At 46.5% G+C, this 12,677-nt stretch overlaps 1 protein-coding gene across 1 annotated transcript in view; it reads left to right on the top strand.

Annotated features, from left to right (window-relative positions):
* Positions 1–3,514: 3,514 nt before the first annotated feature.
* Positions 3,515–12,677, top strand: part of fndc3a (fibronectin type III domain containing 3A) — a 58,888-nt gene continuing 49,725 nt past the window's right edge. The window contains 2 exon segments of the mRNA XM_048265211.1: positions 3,515–3,705; positions 4,753–4,903. Coding sequence (XP_048121168.1) covers positions 3,677–3,705; positions 4,753–4,903 — 180 coding nt within the window. The 5' untranslated portion in view covers positions 3,515–3,676.

Raw genomic sequence — 12,677 nt, 5'->3', positions numbered from 1 at the left:
TTTCCACAAGACAGTTAACAAAGTTTGGCAATTCATAACAAAATGTAATGCTTACTTTTAATGTCCACTAGTATGCTGTCTGCCTTGCTGTATAATTTCCCTTGTATTATCTTGCAGTTCTCTGCATGATGTAGGCTATCAATAATACTTTTATGAAGGATTTCATCCAAACTCAACTCAAACTACTTGGATGAACTGAGAGGGTTGGGACCCTGGTGCAGGCTGTGGTTCCATGAGTGGAAGATGACCACCACTACCTACCACTAAGCTCCTGCTAAATTTTAAAAGCATTAGGTTGTGATCAGAGGCCATCATTTCCCTTCCATTTATTTTTCAGGATTGTCATTCTTGGCTTAATTTTAACAAAGTTTATGTTTGCTAGTGCAGTGGATATACAGAGTGCATTCACTCCTCCTGAAAATGCCTCGCACTGAAGATAGAATATGAAAAATGTGAAATAAGAAGCCTTTCTTTCTTTTACATTAGAGGCGTGAATTGTCTTGTCAAAATGAACAATTGAGAGATGGGCCTATGCATATCATAAATTAGACTTTTATGTGGCCTTCTGTTGTGGTACACTTTTTTTGTCCATTTGACATCTTGCTGTGGTGGTAACCATAATCAGTCAATCAATCAATCAATCAGTTAATTATTGTTTAAAGTGCAGTAACACCATGCAACATGGTCTCAATGTATGTGAGTACAGAAAAGTTGGTTAGCATAACCTACTCACCTTACCAGAGAGAGACATTTTGTCGATTGATTTCTCTAATGAATTGATGTCTAATTTGACATTGCTGTAAAACAAATGGCTACAGGTGCTTATTTGCATGCGCTATGTTATCTAGTGATGGTCGGTTTCACAAAGAATAGACAAGCAGATGTTTGCGCTGGTTTCTCTCTTACACTCTTTCAATTCTCACTTTCTTGTCTTATAGTTTTTTAAACACCTCCAGGTGTCTCCCCTTGTCCTCAGTGTTCTCATTTCTCTTATAAATTCCTTCATCAAGAATATCAATAAAATTCCATTTTACACATTCGGTTGGAATGTTCCATATTCTTGTGCACTCATATTTTTCCCAGCATATTGAAAATGTTGAGCTTGGGGAAGTTTGATTGAGAGAAGTTTCATCCACTCATGACTGGTGGAATGCCCCCCTTTATTCACTGCAAGAAGACGAAGGAAGTACTGGCCTGTCAGGAGATTAGGTCACACTCACCTTGGTGCATCTCTTCAACCTTGAAGTTAGACTTAAATGTCCAGAAATGTTCTGGGACATTCTACCAGAAACATAGCCTACATTTCCTTTTCTGGGATTGTTTCAATGAATGAAACTTGTATAATCTAGGAGTTGTTCTGCAAAAGGATATGTAATTCATTAGGCTCTCAGATGTTTTTTTCTTTATTAAAAACACTTTTACAAATCCTGACAAAAACAAATGACAAATCCTGAAAAAATCCAGCCATATCTGAGCTATGTATTTCACAGGATTGTTGTGATAAAGACTGATTTGAAAAAAAAAAAGTTGTTTGCATCAATATATTAAATTACCTTTATCCTCTGCATGCTACATTCACATATCAATCTTTATTATTAACTCAAATTCGGAGAGGCTCTGAATGCTGTTAAGGTAGGCAGGCATGATTTTGTTTACTCATGGCGACGGTTAGGAGGAATGAACGTGAATGGAGCCAGATCTCTGTTGGTAGAAAAGGGCAAAGTTTGCCCTCGGTATTGGTGGTGCGACTCTCTTAACCCTTCCTGACCTGATGTTCTGAGCGCACAAGATCAGGTTGTTGAAGAGATAGTGACCTAGAGCTCTCGTTTGCCAAGAGGCCGTGGAGCCCCAGACGTGTGACTGCCACTTCCTGAGTCTCTCACGGCTCTCCTCAGGGCCCTTTCTGCCTGATGCAGGCCTTCGCCTGCCACGTGACAGGAATCATGCATACGGCATCCCTTATTTAGAAATGAACCGATTCTGCTCGATGTAGCAGTTAATCTAGCAGTGATGGTATCGTTAGCTGTAGGAAGTCTTGCCCAACAGTCTGCGGTCAAAGGAGGCATGGTAGTCCGGCCTCTTCATACTTTCAATACACGCTTGATTTTGTAATGAATTTGATGATAACTCTCATTAGCATCTATTGCATGTACTCATATTAATTGCTTGTGAGACAGCAAACCAAGATCCATTAGGTATAAACTATTAAAGACAGAAGGATGTCAAACATGTGTTTCCCTGCATCAGGAAGTTGAAACTATGAATAAAATTGTGTACTGAATTGACTCAGTCTTTATTTCTATGGCGCCGTTTTGCGTCAGTGTGATATGCACTCACTTTCTAAGAGCATTCTCTTACAGACCCATACAGCATTCTGAATGGTCTAGCTAAAAAAAGGGTACTATTTTCTCTGTATCTGTTGATAAAGAAATGGCTGTGCTTTGGCAATGTTTCTGAGCCAGAAAGGACAATGCAATTCTGTAACTGGCTAATAAGGGAGGTCTGGATTAAATGCAGTCAAATGCAGTCATCTTTCAGTCAAACAGTCTGTACAAAGTGTGCAGGTGGTGGGTTTCAGTTGCATCACTTCTTTCCTGAGTGTTACCATATCAACAATTGCAAAGTCAGACATGGTAAATTCAGGTGGAGGAGAAGTGTCTAGAGACAGGCATTCACAAATATGTAGTATGACGTGGTTACGACCCAACCTGATTTTGGTTATTGTGTCTGTTTTGGTATTCCTGTTAAATAAGCTTCAGTTGAAAAAGCCAGTATGTGTTGCACTGCCATAAGCTCTCAGTCCAAGGACAGTTGTCATGACCACATAGTCTACTTTTTGTGGCCTCCATCTTTTAAAGTTGTTGACAAACTTTTGGAAGACTTTGTGAAGATGAGATGATGTCCATGTATGGTCAAGCAGAGATTTAATTATTTGTGAGTTGTTCCAGTTAATTAGCCTGATTTAGGGGTGGTAATGTCACTTTAAACCTGGATGAGTGCAAGCCTTCTTATGTCATATCCTTTTCATAGGCAGGCCTAAAGCTCCTAAGGCTGTAAGATGCAAAACAATCACAAACTTTCCAGTGGATGGATAAAGTGTGCAACATTTGGCTCGACCACTGTGACTCTCAACATCACTAGGTTTTGCTGTCGCCTCTCAATAACCATCAGGTTTTGTAAAGGCTGTCATTTGTTTGGAGATACACTTGACAGAACATTGGCTCTTCAGTTCTCATATTCGGCTGTTTCCAGAAATTTGATTCCTGCCTCACCCATGTCTATGTCATGTTAAGTCTGTATTGCTAGGGAACATAGTAAAGCAAGCAACAATAGGTTTCTTGGTCAAACCTGTTGTGTCAGTTCACATAACGCTGTGGCAGGAGATGTAGCCTAGTCTTAGTGGGCTTGTGTCCATTGACCAGCACCTTGTAACCTGGCAGTGTTTGAGCTTAAGGAGGGGGGTGTGGCTAGCAGTTAAGCCAGATCACCCTCGGGTTTAGCGATGCACTAGATTCTAATTAGGTTCAAGGACACATGTGCCACCTCTCTGTCTCTTTCCCTCTATCTTTCTCTCTCCTTCACACTTTCTCTAGCTACCTCTCTATACCGCTCTATACCTCTGTGGTTTCTGCATGGTGTTGGGGGCTGCCAATGCTGTCGGGAATATCCCAGGACTATGCTGAAAGGCCAGTGCTATAATTCACGGTATGAGTCGCTATGTCATCATGCTCGAGGTTACTTTACCTTTGATTTGACAAAATGGAAAATTGCATCAGGGAAAGTGTATCAGGACTAGTTTTGCCATGACGTGCTGGCTCACAGGAGGACTTTCAGGTTTGGGTTTGTCTTTTGATTTGTATGCTATTCCTTTCCGCATGAACTGACCTTCTGCCAATAAATGCTGGGAACTGTTTGTCCTCTAGACCATAAAAAGTTGATGACGAGGTTGCATGTTATCGTCCAGTCAGAATGTTTCTCCTTAGATAACCTTACTGCTGTAAAAAGGGCTTTATGTAACTGTTTCACTATGTCATGAGGCCAAAAAACCCAGATGTGATTACAAAGAAAAAACACATACACACATGATAAAGATAAAGACACATTATAAAACAAAACGTCAATGTCCTTGTCTTTCTTTGTTAGGTTGAATTGATAAATAAGTCTAACTGAAGTAGGCATCCGACAAAACAAACAGAAAGACTGCAACTTGAACTAAATGCAACTGTATGAGGCTTTTCAAATGACTTCAACGCTTCTGTAGTGTGAATACGATAGTCCAGCTGTCTTCATGACCAGCTATCACGACTGTTGATGTGACTATGTAGCTCATGTCTTTTGTAGTGAAAGTTGTGTACAGTTTGTAGGGTGGCTGGTTTCTCTTGACGGTACCATCCTTTCACAAAAAGTTTGTGCCTTAAGGACAAGCAAATGAAGATAAATGGCGGAGCTGAGGTGTGCTCAGAATTTTCCATCAGTGTTTCCTGCAAACCAAAACCAATGGGGACACTTGTGCCTCACATGCTCTCACAAATTGGCACACGAAAATAATATCTAGTCGCCCAGAGGTTCCACTTAGGTGCCTCTCTAATATTTTTATAATGACACTGAATATAGTAATATTTTATATATATATATATATATATATGAGTGTGAGACCGTGGTCTTGTTTGTGGAGAGTAAGACATGGATGTCATAGCACTGATTTGATTGAGACTGATGGATCTGTGTGTGTGTGTGTGTGTTTGCGTGCAGGAGCTGGGAGTGCCTGGTCCGTGGTGTGAATGAGGGAGCCATGGCAGACCACACCCCCCCACTGGAGTCTGGCCAGCTGCTTAGCCCCGAGCTCCCACTCCTCCAGTCGCCCCCGCCCCCGGCCATGGTCAACGGAGAGGGACCACAGCAGGTAAATCATATGTCACTTCCTCTTCCACGATGTGGGAATCTTTTTCTTTTGAATGTACTCGTTTTTGGCTGTTGTTAAATAGATTTCCGTGCTGGAAGCTAGCCCTGTGTAGGCCTCTATTGTGACTCCTCTGTTATGTCTGCCTTGTGTGGCTGTTTGTAAACAAAGTCTTTTGCCAGAATGAAGTGTGTGTGTGTGTGTGTGTGTGTGTGTGTGTGTGTGTGTGTGTGTGAGAGAGAGAAGCAGCATGGAGAGGTCATTTTCAGTGTGAATTGATGCAGACAGGGGGAATTATTGTGAGCAATTGTGTAGAGGATACCCTTCTGCTGTTCTCCACGTGCTGGTGCAGTGCACACATTTAAAGGTTGGATTTTCACATTTTCAGGCCCAAGTTAAAACTGTGCACTGCACAGAGCACAGGAAAAGCTTGTGCAAGTTTGTGTGAGCTGTACTGCAAAGAGGTACTTCCATGATCTGTCTTGGTTTTGGGTGAAGGGTCATGACCCATGTCCTGAGTCGGAGCAGGGCCGACTGTTCATGGACTGCTTCACAACATAGAAGGAAAAGAGGAGGCAGATCCACTGGACAGGACACTGTTGATCTGTTGCCAAATCGTTGTCTCATAGTTTGTGAAATGACAGTAATGTACTGTATGCTACTTTTGGCATTCATATTTCTTGTTAGTCTCTAGCCATTCATTTTCGGCTAACAGAAGCGTGTTGTTTCATTTTTCACTCTTTGTTGAAAGTCACAGCTCTGATGTCAGTTGGTCTGTGGTTCTCCCTTAAAGCAGGACCCCCCCCCCCAAATAAAAAAAAAAACCTCATCCAGACACCCTGTGCTTCTGATGGACGTGGCACTGCGGCCTGCCTGACCCAAATGGGTTTTTCCATTCTCATTTTGCTCAAGAAGCACCACATCCTCTCCTGCCTCTCAGCAACCGACATCCCAGGTCTCGCACTGATGGGCACAGATTTGATTCCAGCACTGCATCGAGGTGGTGGCAGCACGTTGGTGTGGTGGTAGAGTGGAGATGGTAGATAGTAGCAGTGTTTTTTTTTTTTTTTTTTAAGGGGCGTCATGGTAACTGGGGTCACTGTAACCCGGGGTCATGGCAACCCTGGTGCATTGCCATGGGGCTCTGACTGCCTCTAGAAGTACACGGCGTGGTGTGACGGTGGTGTTGACGTTGAGAATGATGGGTTGACGCACTGCACCTCAGTGCTCACCGCTGTTGCCAGCTATCTGTTAGGGTGAGAGAGGGGCTATGGCAGGGCAGATGTCCTCATGTTCCCACTTCTGCATCCACCCCTATCACCCGACAGAAGAAAGTCTGCTTGGTTTAAGTTACGTGCCATATTGAGTTGCCATGGCTGCTTTTCTGTAATGCAAAACAGTTCTCTCTGATAAAAGGGTTTCTTTTTTTCTTAACATGAAATAAACATGTTGAAATATGGGTGCAAATGGGCTTTGTGTTTTATAGGATCATGTCTTTGATCATTTAGTGTAAATGCGGTGTGTTTGAGTTTAATTTGTTCTGTGGCTGTGACTGCTGTCGTGATGGAGCCAAAGAGAGTTTTTTTTTTTTCCTATGTGGCGCCTTGCCTTTTGGCTAAAGTGAGGTTTTGGCTACAAAAATAGTTGGATTAGTTACAAATGTGCATCAAATGCAATATGTCTTTCCTGCTATTTAAGTTATACTGTTGCTAATTAGCAAGCCTAAGCATATAACGGACTAATCTTACAGCGTATGAGTCATAATGTATAGAGGAGCTTTTCTGATGTTTAGTTAGCCCTTTAATTTCCATCAGAGAGTAGAAGCACAATGGAACTCCCTCTCTACCCACCTACTGTGACTCGGCCGTGACACACGGATGTGTGTGTTTTAATGGCACACATTTTGCTTCTTAACCCTGGCCGTCAGTCACCTGACTTCCCCTGTCTGAATGTGTGCCCCCATGGCTCGCTGGGTACTTAAGGAGCCAGAAAAGTGCAACACATACACACACACCAACTCTTTCCCTCTCTCTCTCTCTCTCTCTCTCTCTCTCTCTCTCTCTCTCTCTCTCTCTCTCTCACTCTCTCATACATACACACACACACTTAACCTTACAAACCTCTTGGCACCAGGTCTCAGGCATCAATGCAACTCTACAGCATCATTCATAAAAAGGTGGTCTGTGTGGTAGCCAAACACACACAGGCATACACACACACACACACACAAACACACAGAGACGTATGTGTACATGTACACACACACGTACACACACACACACACACACACACACACACACTCAGTCTGATGAAGGACACGGATCAGAGGCTCTTCCTGAACATGCAGATTTACTGGGATGCGGGAGCCACGATGACGTGGACCATTGTGGCGTAAGGCTTGCCCTCATTGGCTCACTGGATACAAACAAAGCAAAGAGTAAGACATTAAGTGACCCCCCCCCATCCCTCCCTCTGTTTCCAATCCCCCTTCCTCCCTTCCTCCTCTCCTGTGCTCCTGTTTTCCGCCGGAAAGGAGTGCAAAGCCTTTGAGGGGGCTGATATGACGACGGTTGTGTGATGCATTCCATGTCATGCATGTACAGTAAAATTAGAACCATAATTACCCTTTACTGGGTGTTAAAAGGGCAGCCCTGATATTAATTACTGTGTGTGTGTGTGTGTGTGTGTGTTTATTTGTGTGTGGGCGTCTGACTGAGATGGACCTTGGCATTTCTCTTCATGACCATGTATGCCTGCTGTAGCTCACACAGGATGTGGGTGAGTCTTTGGGTGGACCCCACGCTGGATCTCTCTCTTTCTCTCTCTCTTTCTTTCTTTCTTTCTTTCTTTCTCTCTCTCTCTCTCTCTCTCTCTCATATTGAGTGCTTGACAGAAAGAGTAAATGCAATGACGGCTGGGGTCCTCGATCGAGTGGCCAGACACCATGAGAGTGAGGTTAGAGGTGGGCGTGTGTGGTGCTTGCCGAGTGATTCTGTGTGGGGGTGACAGTGACGAGTATCCATGGCGATAGATGACCCCTCCATTGCTGACCTTTGAAGAGCTCATACTCGTCATCCCGTGTGTGTCTCTGTGTGTGTTCTCCTTTTCAACATAACCACCTCTCTATCTCCTCCAACTGGCGTCCACATGATGCAAATCCAAGCACACACACACACACACACACACACACACACACACACACACACACACACACACACACACACACACACACACACACACACACGCACGATGGACGGTGGCTTTTTTCCCTTTCTGCTTCTCAAATGAAGTGGTGAACATGATGTGTGATTCACAGTTTCCATCCATTTTCATCACTCTCCCCTTCTTTCCCACCCTCTATTTCTGCCTCTCTCCCCTCAGCCCTGTCTTCCTATTTTACACTCTCTCTCTCTCTCTCTCTCTCTCTCTCTCTCTCTCTCTCTCTCTCTCTCTCTCTCTCTCTCTCCCTTATGTCCAAGCCTTTTTGTAAGGAAGTGGTGCTGAGAGTGAACGAATCATGTGGTTGTTTATCAATACTTTAGTTAATAGAACAGCGGTCCAGCTTTGCCCCTTCCTCCCTTAAACCTCTCTTGTAAACATCTGCAAGGACATTAACATGAGAGACACACACACACACACACACACACACACACATTTTGCTCACATTATACTGTGTATGCTTTCAAGTGTTTCATTTTCTTCCCCCCTCCCACCCCCCCCTCTCTGCGGTCTCTGTGGGTTTTGACATGGTTTGCTTTGAAATTGTTGCTGCAGGCTTCAGGCCTTGTTTGCAGTTCAGAGTGCTGTGGTGTGTTTGTGTGTGTTTGCCTTCGCTGTTGCTTTCTGTCACAGAGCCTATTATGCTTTCTTCTGAAGGCAGTTTAGAAATGTCAAGCCAGACCAAGCAAAGTGTGTTTTTGCGGGTAGTTTTTCTTTTTTTATATTATTATTATTATTATTATTTATTTATGTGTGTGGTTGTGTGCGGAGAGTCTGTAAGTAAATCTGATACAGTGGAACCAATTGAGTGAGTCAGAATGTAACGTTCAGTGGAGACCTCCCCACGACGACTCCACACTGGTCTCCGAAATGCATTCATGGCAGACCATTGACCGTTGACCACTGACCACAGCCCCACACATGCACCACAGCCCCACACATGCCTGTCTCTCAGCAGAGAGGCTGGGGAGGGTGAATGACAGGAGGGGTGAGTGAGGGCAGAGGGTAGAGGACGTGAGCCCAGCCCTGGGGTATGGCGCCAGTCACGCAGCAAGGGACGGTGAGGATGTCGTATGGGGTGTAACATGCTAACCCCATGCGTCACAGGCTGTCACCTTGACTGCCCCCCCCCCCCCCCCCCCCCCCACACACACACACACACACACACTCTCTCACACACACACACACACACACACACACTGCTGTTAATCTCCTTTCTATCTCTCTTTCCCTCTCTCTCTGCCTTTTCTTTGTCGTTTTAGCCCACCTACCCACCTCCAGGGCTGCCTGTGCTTTTCGATGATCTTCCTTCATCTCTCTCTCTCTCTCTCTCTCTCTGTCGAACTAAGCAATGTTACCATAGCAATGGTTCTCCCCCTCTCCTGTGGGAGTCTAACTTATCACCTTGTGGAACGGAGGGGGAAAAAAAGGAAACTGGCCGAAACCACCATGAGGGGGTGGAGGTTAATCTGATGGTGGTCGGGTAGTGCCCCCCCCACCCATCGGCTTAGTGGTGGACACTCTGGAATCTTTTCCACTCTGCGTCGCGGACACAAGAGGCTGTTCTTCGATATGTGCCTTTCGCCATTCCATCGTTTCTCTCTCGTCCTAGTGGCCTTCGGTGGTCACCTGGAGTCCCCATCAATGACCCGTAATACGTGCCTCACCTTATGTTGCCTAACCATAGCCCAATAGTCATCCTCTTTGTCCAATATACCCTGAATCAAATTGTGTAATACGTGATGCGTATTAAGTGAGGCATGTAATGTTGCCTAACATCTCAGCCCAATAGTCCTCCTCTTAGTCTAATATACCCTGATTCGTATCACCCACCACCTCACCTCTGCCCCCGCCCCCCCCCCCCTCCGAACCTCAGTCTGAGCCACTCTCGGAGCTAACTCTGAGTGGAAGCTGAAATTGGGTTTGGGTGCATCGAAATTATGTTTGGTTGTGAAAGCCTGTTGCTGGCGTAGGCGCATTTGCATGATCAGCTTTGTGCGGAGTGCTCAACCCACGGCGGTGTTGTAAGTGAAAGCACCGTCGTCATCGTCACCGTCGTCAGGAGGGGGGCGGGTGGGAACCACCTCGGTCGTTTTCCGCTCACTCACAAGGCCGAGGCGTTTTTGCGACGACGCCGGGAGAGTGTGGGTAGGCTCGCACTGGTGGAGAGCTGGAAGAGGCAGAGAAGGAGCGACAGAGAAAAGGGCGAGAGACATGAAGAGAGAGCAAGAGAGCGAGGGAGAAGAGGAGTGATGGAGAGAGCGAGGGAGAAGAGGAGCAAGGGAGAGGTGTGAGGGAGAGGGGGAGCATGCTGTGCCAGGGGAGTCGTGCTAACTGAATCAGGCTTTATTGGCCCTGCATCACTCGCCTACCCACCCATACCTCAGCAGTGGCACCACCACAAACACACTGTGTTTGTCTCTGTATCTGTGTTTTGTCGTTGTGTGTGTGTGTGTGTGTGTGTTTGGGGGGGTGGATCCCGTCATCCCCAGAGCAGTCAGATGGATTTCATCTGCGCTTTGCTCTGTAAGTCAATAACGCCACACTGACGCAGCCAGACTCTCCATCACCCAGAGCGAGTGGAGCATGGAGCAGAGCTCCCCTCCAGCCACCCCCACAACTCACCCCAGGCAGTGCGCACCCGCCAGGCCTGTCTGTCTTTGTCTCTGTCTCACTCTCTGTGTGTGTGTGTGTGTGTGTGTCACCATTTCAATTAGTTCATTGCTGCTGGTTGTGCTTCTGAACCACTTGTGCTTCCTCCATGCTGAAGCTGCCTGAGGCTGACTTGATAGAGAAAGCATAGCACAAGACAAAGCATATGACGTTAGTCTCGAGGTTTCTTCCGTGTTTTGCTCTGTTCCTCTTTAGATTACTCATGAAAGTGAAGAACAGGTGGAAGCTGCTGTTTTATCCAGATGACAGATGGCGTGTGTGTGTGTGTGTGTGTGTGTGTGTGTGTGTGTGTGTGTGTGTGTGTGTGTGTGTGTGTGTGTGTGTGTGTGTGTGTGTGTGTGTGTGTGTGTGTGTGTGTGTGTGTGTGTGTGTGTGTGTGTGTGTGTGTGTGTGTGTGTGTGTGTGTCTGTCTGTGTGTGTGGTGGTTTAGTGAGACACACACACACACACAGAACCGTGCCACCTCCAGCATAATACATTCAGGAAAGTGTGTTTTTGGAGAATTACACCTCATGGTTTGTTGTGATGGATAAGACCAACAGAAGGGCAGTGTCTGTGTGTTTGTCACTATTTGTGGTTTAGTGTTTTCTAAGCTGGGCAGGCAGGTTAACCAGGAGAGGGCCAAAGTAGAAGGCCTAATTTTGTCCACATCACCTGTGGTATAGGTCACTAACCTGTGTGCTCACAGATATTTTTTTCCATGTTTCTTTTTTCTTTTCTTTCTTTTGCTTTCCTTCATCAGCCCCCTCCACACACACACACACACCTCCGACATCAGCGGGTCTTCTGTTTCCTGTCGCCCCAGCTGCTTCGGGCCGAGGCGAAGCTCGGTAAACAATTAAAGAGGAACAAATAGTGCGAAACCCGAGCCCTGACTCACCGGAGGAGCACGGTGACCAGAGACGTCAGCACTAACAGCCATGAACCGCCTCAGACGGCCAGCCTGCCCGCCAGACAGCCAGCCAATGGACTCGGCCGGTCTCCAGGGCAATAAAGCCCCGGCACTAACTACACAGCCAATGTTTGCTCATCCCCACCCCCCAACCACCACCACTCCAGCCCCTTGTTCCATTCTTTTCCATTCCATATTGCTGTTCTGTATCCCCCCCTTTCTCCTCCTAGTTAGTTTCTCCCTCTCCTCTCCTCTCTCCCTCTCCTCTCCTCTCCTCACTTCTCATCCCTCTCTCGCTGGCCCCTTGGGTCCCTGCCCAGAATCTGGCTCGCGTTTGTTTTATTTCGACAAGCGTAGCCGTGGTGATGATTATGACGATGGCAGATGACGGTGATGCCATGTCAAGTATTGAATTTCCACTTTACCTTTTCACCTCCCCCTCCAAAAACCACCATCTCAACCACCGACACCACACCTGCACCCTCTCCTCTTGGCAGGGCCTCAGATGGCTCCCTGGGGCCTCCCCCTTCTCCCTGGTGACGCCAGTGGCGCACCGCTGGCATCTTGTTATCTGAACGGGTGACTGTGGCTAGCTTGAACTTCTCACCCGCTTCGCTCATCCTCTTTTGTGACAGTGGGGGGGAGGCGTGTAGGCTCAGAGATAGCCGGAGCGAAGATAGCTAAAGCAAGCTACGTGCGTATACGCACACGCACGCACACACACACACACACACACACGCACACGCACACACACACACCTGCTCTCTGTCTTGCCCTCCTCGGCTTTGCATCAGCTAGAAGAGCAGTTGTTGTCCACTCACTCGCCTGCTCTGTACCAGCTGGGGGTCTGCCTGGGGTGGTGTGTGTGTTTGTGTGGGGGGGTTAGCCTCTGCAGGAGACCAAAGTGCAGCAGTCCTCCTCTGTTCTGACCAGGGGGAGCACCGTGGGAAAGAGGTGACGCAGGCCTGAGGTCAGATGCCCTGCGTGTCCAGC

Source organism: Alosa alosa, chromosome 15 (assembly GCF_017589495.1).
Source record: "Alosa alosa isolate M-15738 ecotype Scorff River chromosome 15, AALO_Geno_1.1, whole genome shotgun sequence".
Taxonomy (NCBI): Eukaryota; Metazoa; Chordata; class Actinopteri; order Clupeiformes; family Clupeidae; genus Alosa; species Alosa alosa.
The sequence above is the reverse complement of the archived record's forward strand: the minus strand, read 5'-3'. Positions and strand labels throughout refer to the sequence as shown.